The 26,072-nt window shown below is 49.9% G+C and overlaps 1 protein-coding gene and 2 long non-coding RNA genes across 9 annotated transcripts in view; 2 read left to right on the forward strand and 1 right to left on the reverse strand.

The window, feature by feature from the left end:
- Positions 1-26,072, forward strand: part of LOC126065328 (uncharacterized) — a 303,221-nt gene that overhangs the window by 26,788 nt on the left and 250,361 nt on the right. The gene's annotated exons all lie outside the window — the stretch shown is intronic.
- ZNF703 (zinc finger protein 703) lies at positions 7,988-12,078 on the reverse strand. The gene is made up of 2 exons (XM_049865146.1): positions 11,802-12,078; positions 7,988-10,829 (listed from the first exon to the last, which is right to left on the reverse strand). The coding sequence occupies exons 1-2, from the start codon at positions 12,042-12,044 to the stop codon at positions 9,303-9,305; spliced, it is 1,770 nt and encodes a 589-aa protein (XP_049721103.1). The 5' UTR covers positions 12,045-12,078; the 3' UTR covers positions 7,988-9,302.
- LOC126065329 (uncharacterized) lies at positions 12,415-24,436 on the forward strand. The gene is made up of 4 exons (XR_007514834.1): positions 12,415-12,870; positions 18,284-18,476; positions 21,148-21,244; positions 23,720-24,436. It is a non-coding gene; the product is annotated as an uncharacterized LOC126065329 (long non-coding RNA).

Genomic DNA, 26,072 nt, shown 5'->3' on the forward strand with positions numbered 1-26,072 from the left:
AAGCACAAGTAAGCCCAAGTGTACCTTGCTTACTGGGTAGCCCGTCCCTGTGTGGTGCTCTCCTTCTGTGCATAAGGGAAGATGAGCACCCCTGCCCTTGTAGTTGGGAGGGGTCACACAACCAGTTGGGGCCAGTGGATTATGTGCAGGCATGACACATGTCATTTTTGCCCTGAAACATGTAACTGTTGGTGCAAGTACCTCCAGCTCTTCTCTGTGACAGCTGACGATGTCTGTCAGTCAGTCAGTAGCCCTGATTAATTATGTGGAACAGTGTGATGCTTTCTGATGTGTCAACTTGGCTAGGCTGAACCACAGTCTCCAGTTATTTAATCAAACACTCATCTATATGCTTCTGTGAAGTCATTTTGCAGAGGTGATTGAAGTCCCTAATCAATTGACTTTAAGTTGAATAAAAGGGTGATTATCCTGGGTGGGCCAGAACTATTCAGGTAAGCCCTTTAAAAAAAGGGGTTAGGTCTTCATTGAGCTCAGAGCGCAGAACAGCTCATGCCAGTAGAGTTTCAGCCTGCTTATGATCTTCCCATCTTGAATGCCTGTCCTATAGACTTTGGACTTGCTTCGCTAGCAATTCTACAATTGTATAAGCCAATGCCTTATAATAAATGCCTTACTATATCACTGGTTCTGTTCCTCTGGTTGAACTCTGACTACCATAGACCCTTGTCAACCCATGATAGATATGTAGTATAAGTGAGAAATAAGACTTTGTTGTGTTCAGCCACTAAGATTTGGGGTTGTCACCACAGCATAACCTAGCCTATACTGACTAATACGACAGCCGTCTATAGAGCCCTTAGTACATTATATCATAATTAGGTTAAGTATCTATCTCCTACTAGACTGTGAGCTTCTTGAGGCAAGTCCAGTGTCTCCCTCATCTTTTTAATTCGCAGGGCAGACAACAGTACCCAATACATAGTGGGCTTTCTAAATGTTGGCTGAACTAGTTGAATCCATTGCACCAACTGGCTCCTGGAAAGGAAGGGCAGAACCAATTTTATTTGGATGGTACGGCATCTAGCACAGTACCAACACAGGCAGGCACATTGTTCAAATCTTCTTGACGGGTGTGTCCCCTTATTCTATCCTTCTGAGGCACCCAGACCCAAGTCGATACAAAGCCTGAAGCTACTTGACTTAGTGCAAAGAGTTGTAAAGTCAGAACTTTGTTAGAATCCCGTTTCCACAGCTCTTTGTGATATCTTGGGGGCAGTTTACTTGTTTACCTATCCAAATTTTAGTTTTCTCATCAAAGGGAAGTTTGTTGTAAGAATTAAATGCTTCGCGTATATTATATCTAACTGTGCCATGGTATAAACAAAACGATGCTTCTTGAAATGCCCTAGGATGGGCCTGGCCTATCATTTCTGAACGTTTGTTTGATGGTGCCCTTATTTGAAGATGTCAAATGTAAAAAGGAAGAAGACAGTCACATTATTTAGGAACTAGGTGCAAACTCATGTATAACTCACACCACACGCATGTACACACACACACCCAACCCAGGAGAGCAAGCAGGGTATGTGGGAACATGTGGTGACATTTTCCAAATTGCTGTTTCCATTCTAAAACCTGCCTCTGATTTAAACTCCAGAAGGATCATTTTATGTTCCAAAGAGCCGTGGAGAGACCCACTGCCCATTTAGAGCAAAGGTCCCCCCACTGTGGTCTGGTTTTTATCTGCTTTTCATTTCTTCTCTCGCCAGCCCCATTTTCCAAAAGCAACTGGCTGTAGGCTATGAAAAATTTGATTCTGTTTGGCAGATCTTGATTTAACCTCACGGGATTTTCCAAATTATTTTTAACAATAATTCTAACCCACTTAAGCACCCCAAGCAGTCTCTGAAATACTTGCACCACCCTATACTCAGCAGTTCATGAAATTAAAAAAACAAAACATTAAAAAAAAAAAACAAACCCTTTAATCATTCATTTTGTTGGAATCTGTTCTTTGGGTGAAAAATTCCACGTTACAATATTCTTCTTGTGCTTTTCTCTTTCTTTATAAGGTGAAGTCATGCAGCTTCTTTCTCCGGAATTTTAGGATTTTATTTGACTTGGGGAAGAGGGGCAGTGGCAAAGCATCCTAACCAACTCTGACCATCACAATGCTTCACTATATAAACATTTTATAAACTCATAGAATATTTCAGTTAGAAAGAGCCTTAAAGATTACATGGCTCAACAACTTCATTTCAGAAATGGGAAAATAGGCTCAGAGAGATTAAGTGACTTGCTCAAGGTCACATAGCAATTAAGTTTCAGAACCAGAACCAAACCCAGGGTTTCTGACTCCCATTTTAGTACTCTTTCTACTAAATGTAAAATGAGACATTCTGGATTTTCCAGGGCAGTCCTAAAGATCGCCAAGTACACTTAGACCATTTGTCTCCACTGGGTAGTTCATACAACAGGGTCACTTCCTTTTCTCCCAACCAGCAGGTTCAACCTCTTTTTAGAGAAAGGTTTCCCAGTTCATCTGTGGTCCAACCCACTGACAGCTTTTCCTATTTTAGGAAGTGTTAGTAATCCTGGTGATCTGCCACCACTGTTGGAAAACTAGGAAAGACACTTTATTTAAGAAGTACAAACCATTCCCATCCCTGGAATACTCTGCCAAAGGTGCAAGCTGACTGGGGAGAGAGCGGGTGGAAGAAAATTCAGATGTGTTGTGTAGAGCATTAGTTAAGCCTGTTCCTTGATCTACTTTAGAAATGAAAATTACTGGCTCAGGGGTTCAGTTTCGGCCTTCTCACCACCATGGGCTGAAGGCTCTATGCATCTTTCACCCTTCAAGAGAAGATGGGCCTAGGAGGAATTGGGGAGCCGCCCAACAGATTAGTGCTCCCACAGGAAGGTCCCCAAATCAGCCCCAGGGAGCTCCTCCTCCTTCAGCCCCCACCCCGTAGCTGGACCATCTGATGCACACAATTAGCACCTTATTACATCCTCTGTCCTGTCCTCTACTGTCTGCACAGTACCACTTAGCACTTTATTAGATCAGCATAAATGCAGTTATATATAATGCTATGTTGCTCCCTGTCTCTCGGGCATGTCTTGTCTCCCCCATCTGAACTGGGCAAGTATTTTGCCTGAGTTTTCTTCTGTATCTCATGGTATCCAGAGTTGTGCTGGGCACGTCAAAGGGATTCGGTAATTTCTGTTTGCTTTGATGAAAGTGTAATCCCAAAATACCTACTGGGACTCTATCTTCCAGGGGCAAGAAGTAGATACCACTTTTGCGGTGCCCTACCTCTTTAAACGATGAAACCAACAGTTGGTCTTTATCAATGGATCACCACTCCCCTGACCTTGTTCCCACCCCTGGACCACTGGGCTTGCTTTATTTCTCCCTCTCTCTTTTTCCCTTGCCTTGCCAACCCAGTTCCCTCCCTTTCCCCCCCTCTGCTGGGTGCCTTTCCTGTACTTGGACCCAGTGGCTGACAGCTGGTTTGGGGGAATTGCAGGAGAAATTGTGGGCACGTTGAGCCTTACAATAGGGCAGGCTTTGTCTGGGGCCATGGTGTGTCTCCACTGACCTTGGAAGTGAGTGACTGGGGATGACTGAGGGGAGGCAGTTTCCTTCCCTCTGTGGGCTGCTGGTATTTAATGTCTTCTTTGTTGGTCAGGGCCTCTGGTGACTGAGCTGCAGGGAGAGACTTTGGGCTGCTCCCTCCCTCCCTCCTGGACAAAATGGTGCATGCTTTTCCTGTTTAAACAGGGCGCAGTTGTGAAGTGCCCTGACTTCGCACACACCAAGGCCCGGCAACCGCTGCAATAAATCAATAGGAAAATAGAAGCTGCCAGTTAGACTAAACAAGTGCATTTGCAAAGACGGCTAGCCCTCATTAATCACTCTGACAGTCCTAAAAACACATTTCCCCTTTAATGACTGTATTTGGATAATCAGTGCTTTTTCCTCCTCTGTCAGAGTTTGAGTAACAGACAGCTGGTGTTATTAAGCCATTGGGGAGGGAGTGCTGGATTAGGGTCCAAGGAGAGCCGTCCACTGGAGGTCTCGGCAAAACGTGAACAGGGGGTTGGCGGCAAAGCTGTTGTTATGCAATAATGGGGGGGAGCTTTGTACTGACGTTGATGGGCTCCGGCCACCATGTGCAAGTTCCCCCCAAACCTCGACACCCACCTGCATTATGGGACTACAGAAGCCTCACGTTGAGTTTTATGAAGTTTGGCGGATTTAATCTGGGGTAGGAGAGGCAGGAGTTTGTCTGGCAGGAAGGTCAGAAGATGGGTTGATGTGTTGGCTTTGTTTCCTTTAGGTGACTTTGGCTTTCAGGAGAAAAGTTTGAAACCCAGCACATTCCTCTTTATAAATGACGTAACACATTAATGCGCAGCACATTATGAAAATGGTAATTCAAACCCATAGTGCTCCAAATTAAACCATACATTATCGGATGCATTCAACCATCTATTTTGCAAAAAGACAGGATGAAATCAAATCAAACAGAAAACTGGAGTGCAGCTTCCCCTACGGAATGATTAATACAGTGCAGAGACACGGGATTATTGCAAGACGAATTCCACCGTAACCCAGACATACATCACAAGAGGGTTAGTTCGTATTTTGAGAGAAGCAATCACATTATGCTGGGCAGGGCAAGGCAATTATGGCGGTGTGAAGATGGCGAAGGGCCCCATACCTCCCACTTGGGTCACGCATTTCTTAGGAGCGAGGGTTTGTGGGTAGATGGTTGGAAAGTTAAAAACTTAACACCACACAATTCTCTTTGAGTCAAACCTGTATCTGAGGGTGTCTTTTCTCTCCCTTCCTCCTACTGCTGCCCACAAGGCCACAAAAATAACCAGGCAAGAGGTGTGAAAATATGACCTGAAGCCAGGAACGTCCAGTGTCTCAAGTTCTAGCTCTGTGGCTTCTACTCTTCCTGGTGCCTTGGGAACACAGGCCCCATTTCTGGCGCCTGGGACAGATTAGGAGGAAGTGGGAGAGGAGGGCTGGGAAGACAAGGAGGGGGAGAAATAAAAGGTGGAGCTGATTCTCAAAGAAAGAGTTGCTGGATGAATGAATTATGCAAGTAGGCAGTTGGTGGGGGAGTACTATCTCTATTAAAATGGCAACTGTATTTAATGATACTTAAGCTACTGGAGGAAACCCTGGTGGTGTAATGGTTAAGAGCTTCTGCTGCTAACCAGAAGGTCGGCAGTTCAAATCCACCAGGTGCTCCTCGGAAACCCTATGGGCAGTTCTACTCTGTCCTATAGGGTCGCTACGAGTTGGAATCGACTCTGCAGCAACGGTTTTTTTGTTTGTTTTGTTTAAGCTACTGAAAGTAGCAAACTCCCCAGGAGCTAATTAAAGCAGCCACATTTCTCAGGAACATCGCCAATTTACTGGTGGGGAGAGCTGACATTTCAGGTTAAAGAACTGGGACACTCCAGACTACGTTAGCTGCCCTTTGGTGTCACCATAGGGGTAGTTTGGGGCAACCTATTCCAACCAGGCCCAGCAACATCCCTCCCAGTCTCAAAGGTTGCCAATGCATTTTACGGGGAAACTCAAGAGACTAAGGAGTTTTCTGACCCCTATTCTCACTTTGGTATAGGGAAAATTCGCTAGTTGTGGGACATACTGAGCCTCTCCCTTTCTCCTGTCCCAACTAGAGGAGCATTTTGGTCCCTGGTCCGAGCCCTGGTGGTGCAGTGGTTAAGAGCTTGGCTGCTAACCAAAAGAGCAACAACCAAACCCACTAGCCGCTCCTTGGAAACCCCATGGGACAGTTCTCTGTCCTATAGGGTCACTAGGAGTCAGAATGGACTCCAGGGCACCAGGTTTGGTCTGAAGGCCATGAAGTGAAAGAAAGAATAAAGTTTAAGTCTCCCTGCACAGGGAGCAATTTCCAGCAGTTTTAGCAGGCATTAAGAGAAAACAGGGAACCCTGGTGGCCCAGTGGTTTAGAGCTCCGCTGCTAAACAAAAGCTTGGCAGTTCGAATCCACCAGCCCCTCCTGGGGCAGTTCTACTGTCCTATAAGGTTGCTATGAGATGGAATCCACTGGATGGCAACAGACAAAAGAAAACAGGAAATGGCTGAAGTGGCAAATATTTTGTTGTTTATATATTTTACCACACACACACATACTCACACACAAAAGTGGTACCTGACAGAAAGGGGGACTTGTGAGGAAGAGAAGATGGCAAAGAATAACAAATAGCAAACAAAGCAAGAGAGAAAAAGAAAAAATGAACCAATGAGTCGCTACATTTCAGGTCCGTTTAAGATCTGGGCCAATCTGAGGGTTGAGGAATGGAATAATGCTGATTCCCCAGGCAAACCTTGAGCAGGTCTCAGGGAGACTTCATCTCTTCAGCCTCCCCCTCACTGGAGTCTCTCCGGGGACAGGCGCCTGGGACCCTAGCAGCCCAGAGTTTTGATGTCAGGCCTCCCTCCAGTGCGACACACACAGGGTCTTCTGGTGGCCAGCACTGGCACTTTCTGCTCAAGAATCCTGATTCTCTCTTGACTAATGAAAATATGAATTTTGCCCAGATACAAAGACTTGGGGGCAATGAAATGAACTTTATGTTGAGATTTCCTGATCCCAAGAGGAGGATACCAGGTGGGGCGAGGCTGCCCACGGAGCTGTGAGTTAGTCCAGCGTCTGGACGACTGACTGAAAGGGCGCGTGCGGAGAAACACCGGCTTTCCCCACCTGACCTCGGCCACAGACGTCTTAGCAGCACGCTGTCTGCGGAGCATGAACTACCTTTAAACAGCACTCCTCACAGAAAAAGCAAAGGGAAACAACAGCAACAACATTGCCAAACTGCCCTAAGCCAACGTGGAGGAGAGCAGCCAGGCCCGGGCGAGGGAGGCCACTGGGGGGCGCGCCCAACAGGCGACCCCGCGTTTTGGGCGCGGGAGCCTGAGCTCGCCCCCTCCGGCCTTGCCACTCGGGACGGGGTGCGTTTGCACCAGAGAGAACGTGGCCTTCCCACGGTGACGTCTCCGGAGCCGTCAGGCCTCTCCTGCGGCCTCTGAGACTCCGCGGGGCCGACCCCGGCGCCGTGTGGCCTCGGCGGTCCCGGCCCTCCCCCACCACCCCAACAAGCGACACCTCCACCCTCGCTGGCCCAAAGACGGCAGAAGGCGGTGTCAGCCGTGCGAGCTCAAGAAAACAAGGGAGCCAGGCCGAGGAGCCGGGCTCCATGCGACCAAGAGTGGTTTCCAGGTTCCGAGTAATCGCCGCGCCTTCTGAGCTGAACCCAAACCCTGATCCCACGTCTCGGGGGGCGCAAATAAGCAGCTACAACCCAGTGCCCCCAAGCCTTGCGAAGCACCCCTGTCAGCAGGTGCATTTACCCTTTGCTTTCAAGGTGTATAAAGAACACTGTCAGGTAAGGGAGAGGAAAAAAAAAAAAAACCCCCAAAAACCCAAACCCCACAGAAACAGGAAGTAGAACTCTGCGTTTAGAGGAGCAGGAAGCGCGGAAGGTGCCGTCGAGGCTGGCGCCAGTCTTTCGTCTTCGTGCCGCCAGGTGGCGCCAAAGGCCCGTGGTCTCTGACCGCCTGCCCGGTTCCGGGGCAGCGTTGCTGCGAGTCTCAGCTTGAGCCCTCGGTACTGGTTCCCTTCTCAGCCCCTTGCACCTCGGATCTAGGCCCAGAGCAAAATCCACACTCGCACACGCCCTTCACCCTGGCCCCAGGAAATATCACAGCCTTTGATGTGCGGCTGGGAGCTAAATAACTAAGTGGAAAAAATAATAAAGGTGGTTTTATGTTATTTGTAATGCGTTGGCAAAAGTTTTGTTTTTTTTCTCCCCCTTCCTTGAGAAAAGGCAGTAAACTTGCCCTTGAACGGAAATTTCTGAAGGAAACCATGAGGTATTTTAAACAAGAATAAAAGAGGGGTATCTTTTTTTATCTGCTTAGGTGTCTGGAGGTGGGACGCTGGGTGAGGCAAGAGAGAAACACACCACGGTGTGAATATAGCCAAGTATTCCATTTATTAACAAAATAAGTCTTACCAAGGGAGAGCTCTATTCATCCCAAGCAGGTCCAGCAGCCCCCACGCTGCATAAGACCGGGAGGAAAGGAGGGTGTGGGAAGACCCAGAGGCCCGAGTCTTCCATCCCAGTCACTGCGGGAGCCCACGGCCAACTTTGGGGGCTCTGTTGGGTCAGGGGTGGGAGGTGAGGGGGACTGCTGTGATCCGTATGTTCCCTGACTCTTCAACCTTCCCCAACGGAGCTAACAAGATTGCATTGTCCTCCTTGGGACTGGTCTGCTTTGGAGGGACCTAGCGAGAATAACCGACCTCGCCCCTACCACCAGGGGAGGGGTCACTGCCCCAATAACGGAGAGAAAAAGAATGACTTATAAAGCACTTCGCAAAATATAAAGAGCAAAGTTCCACACCAGCGGGGCCTACTAGGACTTTTAGTTGAGTAAGATGTGTCCTATGGGTTTCCCACCCGTGAGCAGTGTGACCACTGGGGGCTTGGGGTCCGAGGGGGAGCCGGGAGGGTTCAAAGTGAAGGAACGGCTCTGTGGGAGGCCATTTGGGTCCCTTTATCTGGGGAGCTTGCTGGTAGGGTCAGGGCTCTTGATGCTTAGAGCAAGGTAGGGGAGCAAATTTTTAATTTGGGGGGCCAGGGCCCAGACCAAGGACCCTAGGGGAGGAAGGCTGAAGGGGAGGAGTCACAGAGCAGAGTCCGGGTCAACAGAGCTCTAGACCTCCTCCCACCAATGCCGCCCCGTTCCTAATGCATTATAAAAAATAATCTCCTCTCTGTTACTCATACAAAGGAAAAACAACCAAGAATGGGCAGAAAGGAGAGGGAATGAAGGAGAAAGAAGGAAAAAGAGAAGGGGAAAATGTAGTTTTAACGGTTAAGACTCATGCAAGAAACTGCCCAGGAAGAGAAAACAAAATAAACAGAAGAACCCCAATTCTCCCTCCTCCCCTAAAACCAAACCAATCAAAAAGGAAAACGATTAAGACGTACACCTACGAAAAAGAGAGAAAAAAGAAAGGAAGAGGGGCAGGGATCATGTAGTTATTGGTGGGATTAACGTTATTATTTGGGGGAACACAGACTTTTTGCATACCATTGACTCGTGTGGGTCCTTAATGCACTTATATTCCCAGCTTGTAAGCTAACATTACAGTAAATAAATACACAGTCCGGTGGGGGTCTGGGCAGGGAATCCCGGGAGGGACAAGCAGTAGTGGAGGTCGCAGCAGCGACCACGGCCGGGGGAAGGAGGAGGAGGTGGCGTGGGAGGAAAGCTGTAGTTACTGGTATCCGAGTGCCGAGGCTGAGGCTAGTCTCTGTCCATACAGCGCATATGGCGAGTAGTAGGGTCCCGCTGTGGGGAGGGACGGCACCGCCAGGCCCCCAGCTGTGGATAAGTGGCTCTTGCCGTAGGGGTGGTACCGGCTTAGCCCCAAAGTGTGTGGACTCCGCAACGACAGCGACCCGGGGCTGCCTGGGGCGGCGGGCGGGGGGAGGTGCAGATGGCAGGAGGCAGCAGCCGCTGCCGCGGCGGCAGCACTGCCCAGGCCAGAGGCCCCGGGGTAGGCGGCCAAAAGTTTCTCGGCCCCCGGCAGAGCCGTGTGAGTCCGTAGGTGGCTGAGCAGCTCCTCCGAGGTGGCAAAGCGCTTGTCGCACGGCCCGCTGGCCGCCACCCAGTTGCAGCTGTGCTGCAGCGGTTCGTTCTGCAGCATGAAGCCGTAGGTGTAGAGCGGGTGGCCGGGGAGTGCGGCCTGAGCGGCACTGGATGACAGAGCAGCGGGCTGCAGTGGGTGCCCGGGGTACACTAGCGGGTAACCCCCCGCCTTCAGGCTGGGCCCAGTAGGGTCGTGCGCGCTGCAAGTGGAGCAGCTGGAACCACCGAGGTGCGAGGCGCTGTGGTAACCTCCCAGGCAGTAGGGGTCGCGGCATAATCCCTGCAGGAAGGAGGGCGGGGAGGCTCCGGTGAGAGGGCTGGAGCTGGGGGGCTTGCCCGGTGGCAGGCCCAGGCCCCCCGACAGCTGGCCTCCCACGAGGCCAGACTTGCTAGGATCCAGGCCAGGCACGAATTGAGACGGGTAGCCGGCATAGGCGCCCACGATGGAACCGTGGTAGCCGATACTGGAGGGTGGCAGCGGGAACACCGAGTGGCCGGGTTTGTAGGGCGACACTGGCGCCACATGGCCTGCCCCCACCAGCGCCGAGGGTGGCTCCGACTTGCGTCCGGAGGTTACGGCCTCGGTGCCGCCGTGTGCGCCGGGCTCTCCACCGCCGCCGCGGCTCACTGCTGCCGGCTCTGGGCTGGGCTTGGGTTCCTGGTCTTTCTTGTCCAGCTCCCCGCTGCCGCCCCCGCCGCTGTTCTTGCAGTCAGAGTGGTGCGGGGAGCCGCCCCGTGAGCCGCCGGGGGAGGACGAGGATGACGACGCGGAGACCGGCGCTCCATGCGGGGGAAAGGGCGGGCAGGCGGCGCTGGGGACCCTGAAGCCCGCCTTGTCACCAGGGGACGAAGAGGACGAGGAGGAGGTGGAGGACACAGAGGAGGAGCCGCCGTCTTTGCGGGAGTCGCCGCCAGAGCCCTTGGAATAGGGCTTGAAGCTGGACTTGTCCTCAGCGGGGGAGTCACCTAGCTGCTTAAGGGCAGCCGACGCGGAGGCCGCGCCCGAGGCGGAGCGGCTGGGGTCCTTCTCCGTTCCCAGGCCGTTCGCCGCTGCGGCTACCGAGTTGAGCTTGGAGGAGGGTGGCGGGTCTGGCTTGCCGATCTGCGAGCAGGTCTGGGCCAACAGCGCCAGTGGACTCTTCTTGGCGTCCAGCTGTGGGAGACAGCGGCAAGGGGAGGGAGAAGCGGGTGAGACTGCGAGGCCAATGAAAGCAGCGGGGACGCCCGGAGAGCTGATGCGGGCGGCGCCGGGCGCACCGGTGGCGGCGCGATGGGGCTGGAAGGGGCCTTGGGGAGAAGGCCTGACAGCTAGGGCCAGGTCCGGGTGGGGCAGCTGGGCGCAGCTGCGCTCACATCGCCCGTCGGCTGGGGCCCAGGCTCCTTTGGGTCGGGAGTGCGCCGCAGGCCCAGGGCAGTGGGGCAGCGAAAGGGATTCACCAAGGCGGCCCCGCCGGAGGGGTTTTTCTAGAGTCGGGGCTGTGACTCGCCCCCGTCCCTCTAATCTCCCCCTCCTTTTTCTAGGCCCAGGGGAAAACTTATTCTTTCAGTTTGGGCAACTTCGCTTGGGACGGGTTTCTGGCAGTGGCGCAGCGGGGAGAAGCGCATTCTCAAGGGCTACCTTTGGCGCTCTCTTAGTAGCCCCTCCCTCACGGGGAGGGCACCCAGGGAAGTGGAAGGAAGAAAGACCCGGGATCGGGACTGCCTGGGCGTAGTGCGCCCTAACCCGATGGGACAGAGGAGCAATGGGACGGGGGCGGTCGGGGCTTCAAAGGAGATAGAGCAGGGTGGGGGACCGGAGAGCCCCAGGAGAGATGGCCTCTGGCCTGGAAACTGGGTGCCACAGGAAAAGTAAAGGCCCAGTGGAGACTTCCAGAGCAAACGCAATTCGTGAGAACACACGTAACTCCGCCAGGCGTGAGTGGAAGGCAGCCTTCCACGGTGAAGCCTGGGGAGACTGGGTGGGCTCCAATCCTTCTGCTCTCGGTCCCGCCTCACCCCGTTCGCCAGCGTAGCCAGACCTGGGCGTCGCACCGAGTCCCGGGGCGCAGGGAGTATAGCCGTGGGCCCGGCCGTGGTGGGCGGAAAGGGGACGGCGACAGGGGCGAGCAGCGACCGGGAGACTGACCTCAATGGGGCTGACGGGAGTGGAGGACAGCGGCTGCAGGTACTCCGGGTGCAGGAGGTGGCCGGTGTGAGCGCTCAGCATCTTCAGGACCCTGATGGGGAGCCGGTTCGCCTGGCGCAGGGGGTCCGCCGGGGGCAAGAGGGACACCGCCGCCGGCACCGCGGGCCTCTTCCCGCCGCCGCCGCTGCCGCTGCCGCTGCTCTCGGGTGTCCTTGGGTTAGATCCAGCGGGCGAATCGCTCATTTGGAGGAGGCAGCGCCACTGGGGGGGCGGGGAGGGAGGGGGAGCACCGGGGAGGCGAGCTCCCGGGGCGGGTGGGCTCGCACGGCAGCGACGAGCGCCCTGCAGCAGCTGCTGCGCCTCCTCCCCTCCTCCACCGACGTCGCCCCGCCGCCGCAGCCGCCGCCGCCGCTGCCAGCCCGGGCGAGCAACACAAAAACCCTCGCCTTCCGCGAGCCGCACGTCAAATAGCCGCGATCGGCAGCCACACTTCAAAGGGATCGCCGCGCCCGCCCAATCGCAGCTCTCGCCGGGACCCCGGGGCGGGGAGAGCTGCGGGCGGAGGCCGGCGCGCGGGTGGGAGGGGAGAGCCTTAAAGGGGCCCCGGCCGCGCGCCGCCCCGGCCTTCCCCACCCGCCGTGCTCCTCCCCGCCCCCCAACTGGGCGGCCCTGGCTTAGGGGTCCCACCAGGGCTGGGACTTCTCCGGGACCCTGGGCTCTGAGCCCTCTTCTCTGCTGGCTTTCCTTCCCACCTCTGGGGGTTGGTGCTGGCGGAGGCCGACACCCTGCTGGCTGGGTGTGTGTGCGTGTGTAGGGGAGTTGTGGTAGGAGGGCACAGTGTCGGCCCCCCAGAGGCCACCTGGGGGCGGGCCGCGCTTCAGGAGCTCCGGCTCTGCTCCTGCTCGGCCCAGAGCCCACTCTCCTTCCCCTAAGTGGCCTCTGCCGCTGTGCTCAGAAGCGTCCGAGCCTCGGAGGTGTATCCACGGTTGTCCTTACGCAGCGCGAACCGCTCCAACTACTTTAAGCCTGTCCTGTCTGAAGCCGGCAAGTTTGAGGACACCCTTCCGGGGTGGGACACTCGCGATGGAGCGTGAGCCTAGGCCCGCGCGAGGCGCGGGACCCCAGACTGTGTGCGCCGCCCGGACGCGCCTGGCGCGCTGTGTCTGCGGACTGATTTATAGGTTTGTCATTGGGCGGGTTTCAGGTTTCCTATCCTGTCCTGTTTAGAAGCGTAAAATTCCCTCCACTGCACCGCGCCTGCCTGCTATTTTAGGGGCACCCAGGATCACACAACAGGCTGGTGTCCCAGAACAGGGGTGGGTCGCTCTTCAACTGCGGCAGGTCAACACAAACTTCAGAGATGCGACCCCCCGCCTCACGCGGGGGAAAATGCACTAGATTTTCCCAGGGGAATTTCGCGATAAAAATTTCTGCGCGCCTTTCGGATAAACTCTGCACAGCCAGCTTTGCTCTTGGCAGAAATTTTACGTAGTCACAGTGCTGGCATTAAAGATCCTGGTCGGCCGCTCGTTTGAAGGTGAATCTGGTCCTTTGTGCTGCGGCCTCTGGGGAGACCACTTCTCCGTGCTTTCGGCAGCCAGTGGAGGCGCGCTGGTGTCACTGCCTGGTTTTGAGTACCACTTTCCCAGCCCCAATCCATCACTCCGATTGTCAGGCCTGTCACTCGGGGCATATTGCTCCAGGACTACCCGTCCCTGACTGCTGGGCTGACCTACGCCTTGAGACAACAAGAGAACCTAAAATGGGGATTGGTAACTTCAAAGGGGTTCTTCAGCCAGAAGGAAGTAACTTTCATAGAAATAACAATCCTGAAAAGTTATCATGTTCAGTAAAGAAGACAGCAGTCAATACTCCCAGGCTGTCAGTCATACACTGAATGTCCTGTCTGGTTGTGTGCTGGTTTTTAGGCAGCGTAGACCGCTTAGAGAGGAGTCCCTGGGTGGCCCAAAAGGTTAAGTGCTCCACTGGTAGCTGAAAGGTAGGCGGTTTGAACCCACCCAGAGGCGCCGCGGAAGACAAGCCTGGTGGTCTATTTCTAAACGTCACAGCCTTGAAAACCCTATGAAGCAGGTCTATTCTGCACAGCTGGGGTTGCCATGAGTTGGAATGGACTCAAGGGTAATGAACAGCAACAAACTTCTTAGAAATTACGCAGGCTTTCTTTCTCTCCTCCAACTTTAATCCTGGTGAAACCATGCCAAAACTAATGTCAAGGTATCCCCTGACTGGGAGATATGCCCCATATTTTTTTGCAAGAGGGGTGTAGGAGTAGAAAGGGGGGATGATCCCATTTATTTTACTATGGTGGGCTCTGTGAGCTGGTCCATGTGTTTGAGACTCAGGGCCTTTTAGTACCCACTGCCGTGTTCCAGCCGCTCCAGCCTACCTTTTGAAGCCACAGTTGGGGGCAGCAAAGGGCAGTGAGGGGGCCACTGTACCTCCTGGGATAGCTGGCACATGCCAGCCTCTGAGCATTCAGAAATCACTGCCACTGCCAACACCACCCTTAAAAGCCCACTGCAGGGCTACTTCAATCTGTAAGGCTGTCTGGCTTTGGGGAGACTGCTGTGCAGAGAGAGAACTGCAGAAGAAAGCCATACAGAGTGGAAAAGTCTGGCTTTTGCAGGCGCTCTGGAGGAGGGACGAGGACCTAGAAGACAGTATAAGATGAAAGACTCCTTCTTGATTATTGTAACCAGCCCAGCTGTGAAAGCGAGCCAAGAAACCCTTCTAGGACCCAAGCAGATGTGTGTTAGGAATGATTAATGGGAAATAAGCTGAGAGCAGAAGGGAGGAGAGAGAGAGAGAAAAGGCACTCAGGAATTTGGAAGGGAAAGGGGGGCAGGAGATAGCAGAAAGGAGAGAGGGGAAAAGAAAGGAGGATGATAGAATGTTTACCCTCAATTTGGAGAGGGAAAGGGTAGAAGAAAAAGTAAGAGAATGAATGAAAGGAAGGGAGAAAGGAGGAGGCAAGGACTGGATGGTGGGCTGGGGAGGGGTGGGAGGTGCAGGACCAGGTAATAGCATACCGTTCTTTAAAAAAACTTGAGTCCCCTTGCTTCACAGCAGTAGGCACTGATAGAGCAGTGGGTGCTAGACAGCACTGAGGTGGAGGCCTGGCCTGTTTTTCTTCTTCCTGGCAAAAGGCTGCTGGTAAGGGCTCCAGGGCCCCCTTGGCTGGATCCATTCAGTTGCCTTAGGAGAGAAATGGAAAAACACACTTAGCCAGGCCAGAGGCTTAATTAAAACACTACCAGATGATTATTACAAGTGGTATTTGACATTCACTTAGCTGAAACGCTAACCTACACAGAGCCCTAAATGGGGCCCTAGTGGCCAGAAAGCAAAAGTAGTTTTCAAAGGAATGGCTTGTTACCTGGCAGAGACTATGGCTCAATATTCAGTTGAACCGTGTTTATTGAGGGCCAGCTGTGGGCAGAGCATTGTGTTAGGGGCGTGGTGGAAAAGTCCACGCAAGACGTTGTACAGGACATATGGTCCAAATCCTCCTCTTGCAGAAAAGTGGCAGATGTATGGTTAAGATTGCCTTGGGAAGTAGCCAGAAAACCAAACCCATGGCCATCAAGTTGATTCCGACTCATAGCAACCCTAGAGGACAGAACAGAACTGCTCTTACAGCTTCCAAGGAGCGGCTGGTGGATTGGAACTGCTGAACTTTTGGTTAGCGACTGTAGCTCTTAACCGCTATACCACCAGGGCTCCTGGGAAGGAGCAGCCACCATTAAAATAGGACAGGAGTGAGGGCTGCTTGAGAATGCCCCATGACACTATGGTGAAAAACAACAGTTTCCTCACTTGAGAAGCATCAGGTCAGGTACTACTGTTATCATTCCCATTTACAGCTGGAGAGTGAGGCCAGGAGAGGTTAGTCACTTATCCAAAGTCATACGACCAGTGAGTGGCAGAACAAGCACTTGGAGTTGGTCTCTCAGACCCAGACCCCCTGAACCGTGCTGCTTTGGTTTCTTTTGCAAGAGAGAGGTCAGGAGCCAGGAAGCCAAAGTTTGAATCCCTGCTCCACCACATACCAGCGGGGTGACCCTGGCAAGTTAACCTCCCTAAGCTTCAGTTTCCTCATCTGTAAAATATAAGAGTGGCCACCTCAGAGTTGGGAGACCAAAATCAGACAATGCATATCACATGTCTTGGCACAAAGTCCTAGGTAAACGAAGACTGTGAGTGAAAGCTTCACTTGCATTTGTGGGGCTATTGCCATGGGGGGCAGTCACGTCAGCAAGTGAACCCAGACAATCTCAGCACGCAGACCCCGTTGCCATTGAGTCCATTCCGACTCATAGTGATCCTATAGGACAGAGTAGAACTGCCCCACAGGGTTTCCAAGGAGCGGCTGGTGGATTCGAACTGCTGACCTGTTGGCTAGCAGCCATAGCTCTTAAACCACTACGCCACCAGGATTTCCTCAGCATGCAGGGAACTGACAAAAAGAGCCCAAGCTACCCAGAATTCCAAGGAAATGAGAGCAACCCCTCCCCCTAGCCTCCAGTCAAATGCATACCCCCCCATCAAAAAGATCCTGTAGGAAATTCTGAATATGTTTAGATTTTTTTCCCCCTCCGCTACTTCCATTTACATAAAATTCACCACTCAGGAAAAAATGCCTGAGTCAGGTTGAAGCTAGAGGTGGTAGATTTGTTGTGTGGGGTTAATGTGTAGTCTCCAGTCCTTGCTGAGGCGGAATTGCCTGAATGATCGCCTCTCTCTGCATAACACTCAAGCCCTAATGGCAACAACATGAAATAATATCTCACTGGGTAACTATTTACATTTTTTTTTTTTTTTTTTACAAGCTGTAAGAACTCTGAAAAGTCTGCCTCATAGAGAACTTGGTTTTCCTCCCTGGCGCTTAATATCTTTCAGCGGCTGGCAATTACTGCCTTGGCCACGAGCCCTGATTTAGCGCACTGCTCAGGGCACTTGGAGGCACGTCCTCTGTCTGCCCCATTCCCGGGCTTCAGACACAGCCTGGGGCTTGCGAGGGTCACAGAAGCACTGAAGAACAGTAGGAGCAAAGAGGCAAGAGGGAGAACAGCCAGGCTTTGCAGGGAGCCACTCCACTGATGACTCACTTTCCCCAGGGCAGAAGTAGCTCCCTCGTCTAAGTCCTTACAGTTCATGCTATGTGGCTCTATCAATGCACTTATCACATGGCATCTGCCATTATTTACTTGTCCCTTCTCTCACTGGACTGTGACTATGTCTGTGTTTTCTTCATCCTCTTGGTATTCTTATTGCCCAGCTGAGTGTTCAACCACCATCATCATGGTAGCCAGCACTGAGTGCCAAGCACTGTTCTAAGTACTTTCCAAGCATTATCTCATTTAATCTTTACAGAAACTCAGTAAGGTAAGTCCTATTGTTACTTCCATTTCACCGAGGAAGAAATGGTGGCTTGGAGCGGTTAAGTAACTTGCGCAAAGTCCTAGCTGGTCAGAGGTGAGGCTGGGATGAGAATCTAGACGGTTTGAATGCAGTAAGTGCTCAATAACTGTTTGTTGATGAATAATTTTTTTTACATATATAGGACTATTTATTTATATGTTACCTCACCTTTCTCTCAAAAGCCTTCGAGATGGATGACTTTGTATTTTTCAAAATGTAACTTTGTAAGCATGTTAAACTTATCTTTCTCCCGAGTATATTTTTGTATTCATCAACTCACAACAATTTTCTGAGTTGTTTTGGGCAGGTGTTATTGTTCCCGTTTGACAGATGAGGAGACAGCTCTGAGAGCTTAGGGGAGAGTATGAAGGCACCCAGTAAACTTTGGCAGAATGGGGCAGAGAACGGAGGCCTTCTTAACTCCCTTCCTGGTTCTGTCTGTAGCTTTGTATCATTGTTGGTTGCTGCTTGCATGGGAAGGCAACTCCTTTTGATAAAAGGAAGAATTAACTCCTTTTTCTCCCTCCCTGTCCCCCAGAACTCCTTTTAGAGATGTGGTGGGAAAGAATGGACAAAAGGAAATGTAGACTGAAGCTTATTTTCCAGCCTGTGCGTTTGATCCAGGTCCTTGAGTATTGTGCTTTGAAGAAGAGGTTTCATTTATCTGCTATCAGCCCCTGGGGAGATAAGCAAGGCTGGCCCCTGAGAGGGGTTTGGAGTAGGTGTGCTTTTGAAGTTCTCCTGCTCTGATACACCAACCCTAGCCCTGGGCAGTCACCCCTGACTACTTTGTTCCTTTGGCCTTCAAGTTTCTGTGGCGATGCCTCTTTTAAGAGGCAAATACTGCTGAGAGGAATCGCACCTTAGTTATCAATCACCACCTCAGTTGTGATTAGCAGACCCTTGTTCACCTAGGGTGATAACAGCATCTGTTGAGTACCTACTATGTGCCAGACACTGTTCTGAGCACTTTACATGGAGTAATCCTTTAATTCTCACATCAAACTGATAAGGTGGGCACTATTGTGCCTGTTTTATAGGTGAGGCACTGAGTCCGTAGAGGCTAAGTGACTTCCGAAGTGGCAGAGCCAGCACTCAAGTCCGGGGAATCGGTTCCTGAGCCGAGCTACGAGTGTGCAGGACTGCTGAAGACGGAGGCCTAAAGATGGAAGAGCAACAGAAGAAACTGAAGCTACACTGTTGTAATCACTCTCCAGAGGGCTGGGCTTCCAGGTTAGGATCCTTCTTCCATTTGAGGAATGAGAGTGTGGAAGGGAGGAAACTGAGGTGGAGAAGGAAGTGAGGGGAAGGAAATTTTGCCTACAGACAAATTCACTTATTCAATTACTGTAACTGACTACTTACTTGGCAAGTGCCAGGCTACAGGTGGACCCACCCCAGGTAAAGACCAGAGCAAGCCAGAGAGCCCAGGCCTCTCACCTCTCTGTTGTGCACACTCAGGAGCTTTTGAAAGGCAGGACAGCCCTTTCCCTTGGGCTTTTTTTTTTTTTTTCAGCTTAAAAAAACAGTCAGGAGGCTCTAACTTGTCGTCATTAGCTGCTTTTGAGTTGCCCCGACTCATGATGACCCCATGCACGACAGGATGGGCCCGTTGTGATCCACAGGATTGTCATTGGCTGATTTTTCAGAAGTAGATCATCAGGCCTTTCTTCCTAGTCTGTCTTAGTCTGGAAGTGCCTTTGAAACCTGTTCGGCATCATAGCAACTTGCAGGCCTCTGCTGACAGATGGGCGGCGGCTGTGATGAGGTGCATCGACTGAGAACTCCACCTGAATTCCCTGCATGGAAGGGAAGAATTCTACCACTGAACCACCACTGCCCTCTTAAATCCTGTTTGAAACAAAACAGAACAAAACAAAACAAAAAAAACCCAAGCCAGTTGCCATCAAGTCAACTCTGACTTCTGGTGACCCCATGTGTGTCAGAGTAGAACTGTGCTCCACAGGGGTTTTCAATGGCTAAGTTTTTGGAAGTAGATTGCCAGGCCTTTCTTCTGAGGCTCCTCTGGGCAGACTCGAACCACCAACCTTTCGGTTAGGAGCTGAGCACATTAATCATTGGCACCGCCATGGACTCCAAATCCTGCTCAGTACCCTGTAATTCTGTTAATCACTGTTGTTAAGTACATTTACTGAAAGTTAAATTCAGATTCCACTAACATTTATTGAGCACCTTTTTGGGTGCTAGACACCTTTCTACGTTTTTTCATGCACCTTCTCTCACTTGGATATATGGGGAATTCAGAAATAAAGTGAAAGGCCCCTGAAATGGGAAGCAGGGACCATGCTTACCCGGTGGGATGGACCCCCAAACATCCTACCCCAAGCACTGAACTACCACCAACTGGAACTGGAGCCCCAGTTGCTCCAGAGGGTCATGGTGGGTGGCAAACTGTGAGTATCTCAGTTCACAGGGTCGGTGTTTCTCCTGCTTCTGATCCTACCCCTGGGCTTCAGTCATGAAGGTGATGATGTTTCTATGATCCCCCCTTCGGGTGGAGAGGCCTCTATATTTTCCAAAAGTGTGTGCCTTTCTGGGCAGGCCTCCCATCTAGCTGGGCTGTCAGCTCCCAGCTCATTTCAAGACACACAGAGAAAAGGGAAGAGCCGCTCAGGTAGTGGCTGATTGTTACAAGTTGGATTTGATAAAAACAAATTCCAAGATAGCAGAAAAATTTTGAGGAGTGTTTTTTTTTAGTGGCCCTCTGCCACCCTTGGAGTCCTGGTGGTGCAGTGGTTAAGAGCTCAGGTGCTAACCAAAAGGTTGACAGTTCAAATCCACCAGCCACTCCTTGGAAACTCTATAGGGTCGACTCGACAGCAATGGGTTTCGGTTTGGTTCTGGTTTCCGCTAGCCTCTCCAAAGAGATGGAGACTTGAGGAGCAGACTCCCAACCAAACGGGTGGTCAGAAGTAGAGCCAGGATTTACATAGTAAGCCTCCGTGAAAAGTGATTTAAAGTTGTTTTTTATTTCATTGGAAAACACATGTATGTATGTATGTATTATGAAATGCATTCCCATAGCTCCAAATTCCATAGCTATGAGTGTGTACAGTGGAAAACCTCCTCCCGGCCATCTTGTTTCCCTTCTCAATGGATCAATGCTATGAGTTTATTGTCCAACCTTTTAGAGATATTTTATTTATATATTGGCAAATACATATTTTTCTTTCCTCCTTTTATGTACAAATGGGAACATACTCTACTCACCATTCTGTACTTGCTTTGTAAAAAGTTTATATTTTGAAGGGAAACCCTGGTACCATAGTGGTTAAGTGCTATGGCTGCTAACCAAAAGGTTAGCATTTCGAATCTGGAAACTAAAGGGGGCGGTTCTACTCTGTCCTATAGGGTCGTTATGAGTCAGAATCAACTCTGTGGCAATGGGTTTTTATATTTTGAAGAGTACATCAAGAGCTTTTGTGTTTTATTATTATTTTTTCTGTTTCATGGCATTCTGTTACATGGGTGTACTACAGGTTATTTAACTAGTCCCCTATTGATGGACACTCGGATTGCTTCTAATCTTTTGCTCCTGCAGTGAATAACCTTACATACACATTTGTCATTCTCCATGTGTGCTAGCATAACTATAGGATAAATTCCTAGGAGTAGAATTGGTGGGTCAAAAGCTTTCTGTATTTACAATAAACCAGGTTTAAGAAAGTTGGTGGGATAGCCTTAGAGTGGGTTAGAAATTCAGCTGGGAGAACTCAGGCAGGAATACATGGGAAATACCTCTGGGACCTTTGGGTGACATCCATTTGGAAAATAATGAAGACATGCATAAGAGTGGGCTCCATTTCTATTTTGGGATTTAAGAAAACATGCATACTTCTCATGTTCCCCTCCTTCTCTTCTCCCTATCTTCTCCTTCATTTAGGAGGAAAAGAAGGAGGGGAAGAAAAGGAATAATCAAGTCTGACCTAAAAGAATCCAGGATATCGAAAACTGCATATTTTAACAGAGCAAAATTCCCAGTAAGTGGATCCTAACAAGAACTCTGGGTTACCTAGAACTTTTTTATTCTTGCTCATGTAAGGCCAAGTTTCGGGTCAAAGACCATATATAAAATGATTTTTGTGGAGCTTCACCTCCAGTCTTAACCATGAATTTTCAGAAGGAACCCTGTGGCGCATTGGAAGACCTCACCTCATGAAGTAAAGTAGTACTAGCGTTACTACTACTAGCGTGCTCACCAAGGAGGGAAAGTTGCCTTCCTTTTGTTCTGCTTTTTATTTATTTTTAAATAGGTACTACCTGCAAAATTCACAGGTACAAAAGGACATGTATACACGATTTCACAATTAGGGCTGAGACAACAAGAGCTTTCTGCTCTATCAGCAATTGGCCAAAGAGGAAAAAAAAAAAAAAAAAAGGCAGAACACCCCATTTCCTAGGAATTTTGATACATGCAGCCTCTCACTGCAAAACCCACAGCAGGAGCCCAACCACTGTTTTCTCACCTTCAGTCCTTATCGCGGGCCTTGATCCTGGAAAGAACTGGAAAGAACTATGGGGACTGGTTAGAGTGTGAGCGGGATCAGGGTAAATTTCAATTCTAATAAGTATCTCTATCTCGCCCTCTCTTTCTCTCACCTCCTCCCCGCCCCATATCTTGAAGAACTTTGCTCAGACATCCTGGGATGTCCCTTTTAGGTCTCCCAAGGCCTGTAATTGATACATTCAAAACAACCAATTTCTGCCAGGCTGTCTTTGTTTTTCTCATTAATTTCCTTAAATAAATAAATCAATACACAAAGGATTAGAAACAAAACAAAAACCCAAAACCAGAAAGCACTAAACCAGTAACGCTACAAGCAGTTGAAAACTGGGAGTGGAACGTGCCCTTCCTTTATTCTCTGTTTACTCCTGCTCCACATCAGGCCTCAGGGGCCTCACATAGATCCCTCTCCTCTCTCCAAGCTGGGTGCACTTTTCACCACTGCCATCAAAATGCATAATGACGATCTTATTTATGACAGGAGACATGTTTTAAAACAGTTGTTTTAAAACAACTGACAGAGCTGCAAGATGGGAAACGACAAGAAAGTGTGATTTTCTTTTTTTGGGGGGGGCGCTGAGGGGGATAGGATGCTGGCAAAGGAGAGCAGTATTTTCCTTGTTGAAAGTTGGAATTCATCCTTTACTCCTTGAGGGAAAAAAAAAAGAGTTTTCAGGAAGACATTACTCAGCTTGGGGTTCCCCTTTAACTGCCTCTTATAAGGTACTCTTGAAAGAGATAACATTGTATGAAAGCTTAAAGACAGTGTAATCCAAAAAAGAAGAAAAGAAACAAACAAAACAAACGGGTGCCATCCAGTTGACTTTGACTCATGTATGTCAGAGTAGAACTGTGTTCCCTTGGGCTTTCAATGGCTGATTTTTCAGAAGTAGATTGCCAGGCCTTTCTTCCAAGTCACCTGAGTGGACTCAAACCTCTCATCTTTCAGTTGGCAGTCAAGTGTGTTCATTAACTGCTTAGGGCGTCCTAAAGGTAGTATGAACCAAACCAGTTGCTCTTGAGTCAATGCCGACTCATGGCAACCCCATGTGTGTTCAGAGACCTGTGTTCCGCAAGACATTCAATGGCTAATTTTTCAGAAGTAGATGCCTTTCTTCCGAGGTGTCACTGGGTGGACTTGAACTGCCAATCTTTTGGTTAGCAGCCCAGTGCCATAACTGTTATGTGCCACCCTGGGGCTAAAAAAAAAAAAAAAAAAAAAGCTAGTATAGAGGCCAGGAAAAAGGTGAACTCAGCTCCCACACCACTTCTCCCTGCAGGATGTCTCCAGTCAACTGAACAGGTACTTAGGAGGCCCCTAATCTCTGCCCCGACTTGATGTTACCCAGTCTAGTCAGGGAATGCAAGACAGACACCCTCAGAACAGCAAGAGAATATTAAGGGTTGTTGTACAGATGGTTCACTGAGGACCCTGTGAGTTTAAAACCAAAAAACCCATACCTGTTGCCCCTGAGTCAATTTCAACTCATAGCGACCCTACAGGAAAGGGTAGAACTGCCCCATAGGGTTTCTAAGGAGCAGCTGGTGGATTTGAACTGCTGACCTTTTAGTTAGCAGCCTTAGCTCTTAACCAGTGCACCACCACTTTCTTGTGTCCAACAACTGGCAAAGGTAATCTTCTCCTTACAGCTGTTCTTTCCTAAAAGTCTGGAGGGAAAATTACAGAAGATGAGGCCTCATCAGAGTTTACCCTGACCCTACGGGAGAGGAGAAACAGGGCCAAAATCAAGACCTAACAAGGAAAGTAGGGAAAAGAATTCACGTAGACTAGAAAGAACCTACTCTCTTCCCTTGTGATGATGAATGAAAAACAAAACAAAAACAAAACAAAACAAAAAAACCTGTGGAGGTGGTGACAGGACCCACAGTAGGGAAAAGAATTGGAATACTCCTGGCACATGTTTTTAGAAAACTTTTTCTTTTTTTCCAGTGGTCTGGAGGCCTAGGTGTGATGGGGAAGGATTGACCAGGAGCCAGCTATGCTGAAGAGTCTTTGGACTATTTCTCTCCTTTGTTTCTGGATACGATCATGTCGAAATGGGGTCTTTGCAACTAATCCAGCCAGCTCCTCTCTTCCCAGTTTGACAGTGATGCAGCCCTGGGAGGCAAAGGCAGCCAGCACAGGTCTCTAGGGCCCTGCACCCAGAGCTTGCCCATACCCAGTGGCAGGGCTAGGCTGCCACCTTGAACCCTTCAGCTCAGACCTGGGCAGGGTGAATAGCTAAAGCATTTGGTCAAATTCTTCCTTGGGACACAAATTGAGATCTTCTTAGAACATACCCACTCCCTCACCACCCCTGCAAACAAAGCAGGAAGTTGTTTTCTTAAACCCCAATACGTTTTGCCAAATAAGAGAGTGTTAATATTCCCCTCCCCCCACCCCCACATGAATTGGATTACTTAAAGCGTCTTTTCTGAGACGTCAGCAGTTTAATAGAGGCAATAAGTCAGGGCTGCCCTGGTGTTTTATTTTTCTGCCAGTATTTAGTTAATTAAAGAATGCAAATTAAAACACCTTAATTTATATAATATCAATACCAACGCCTTAAAACATTTGGCATAACTGCTCTGGCACGTCCCTTACATAAACTCTTCGGAGCAGTGCTAATAAAAATGAAAAAGGTTGCAAATCAAGTTTAATTTATTCATTTTCTGTTTGGTATGAAAGCATATGCCAAAATCAAGTTATTTATGAGTGCATCATAACAAGAGGCGTTTTTACTGGTGGCAAATGACAAAAAGGGTTTTCAGAGGAGTGTGTATTTTAATTTTGAAATGTCTCCAGGTATGCGTCTATTTTCTGGACTTTGATCTCTAAAATTTATATTTTTGCACCCATACCTCCAGAGGAAAATAGGCTGAAAGATTGAAAAATATATCGGGACTAAAAACACGGCACCATCTGCTCAGAAAGGCACCTGCCACCATCTCTATGTAGATAGATGTATACACAATACGCATCAGTATATGAGTCTGCAGGTAGGATAAAAGGTTGGTGATTTATATCCTATTTCTTAAATATTCCATTAAGAGGATTATCTCACAGGACGCTCAGCTACAGAAAGCATCGAAAAGGATTTGGTGTGTGGCTGCTTTCTTGGAAGACTTAGAGATGAACTACATGTACGTGAATGAGCAGGCGAAAACCCATTTTCGTCTTTCCCTCCTTATCCTGAAACACCTTTCTTTGTCTGGCAGATGTGGACTTAGTAGCTTTGATTTGGCCCTACAGGAAGAACAGTAGGCTCCATTTAGGGGTACTGAGGAATGGCATGTTCTCCCTCCTTCCCTTGGCAAAACTCCCTTAACGCCATTGTTCCTGTTAAGGCCGCTCCTCACCCACCTTTCAGCGCCACTCTTTACTCGAGCAGGTCTCAGGGCATGTGGGACAGTGGAGAGAAGGTCTGAAGAAACCCCCTCTACTCTCCATCATCCCTTATCCCATCCTGACAAACCCAAGCAAATTCACAAATATAACCCTCTAGCCTGCCCACGGAGCCCTGGTGTCGCAGTGGTTAAAAACTCGGCTGCTAACGAAAAGGCTGGCAGTTCGAGTCCACTAGCTGCTCCTTGGAAGCCCTATGGGATAGTTCTAATCTTCCTGTAGGGTCACTATGAGTCGGAACTGACTCGATGTCAACGGGTTTGGCTTTTTTGGTCTAGCTGGCCCATAGGAGTCCCTGGGTGACACAAAGGATTAAGAGCTGGGCTGCAAAGCAAAAGGCTGGAGGTTCAAGTCCACCTAGAGTGCCTCAGAAGAAAGACCTGGCTACTACTTTCCAAAAATCAGCCATTGAAAACCCTTTGAAGCATAGCTCTACTCTGACACACTTAGGATTGCCAGGAGTCAGCGTAAACTCAATAGAAACCGGTTACTGGTTGGCCTGCTCACGGCCTCTTTACCTGGTAGGGGGAAAAAGTACAATGCTATGCCGTATTTTATTCATTATCTTTTTAACAGAAGCAGTACACGCTTGGCAGAAAGGGCAGAATATTGGGGTTTGTCACTTGGGGAAATGACGCAGAAGCAGCTAGTGGCATCATTCTCTGACCTGCCCTAGCCATGGGCTCTGCACTGCCACTAGGTTGTGGGGAGACCACCACAAAATCCCCAATAAAATACATTCTGGCGGCTCCCTTTGTGATGTCAAAACCAGCCGTATACTTTTTACATTGGTTCCATTTGGAGCTAAATGTGGTTCCCTCCTAGCCTCAGTCTCTGCAACAGCAAGCTAGAAACCCATGTTCTTTCAGGACATTCAAGATGCTTCTTATTGGGGGGC

This window comes from Elephas maximus, chromosome 22, assembly GCF_024166365.1.
Source record: "Elephas maximus indicus isolate mEleMax1 chromosome 22, mEleMax1 primary haplotype, whole genome shotgun sequence".
In the NCBI taxonomy this organism is placed as follows: Eukaryota; Metazoa; Chordata; class Mammalia; order Proboscidea; family Elephantidae; genus Elephas; species Elephas maximus.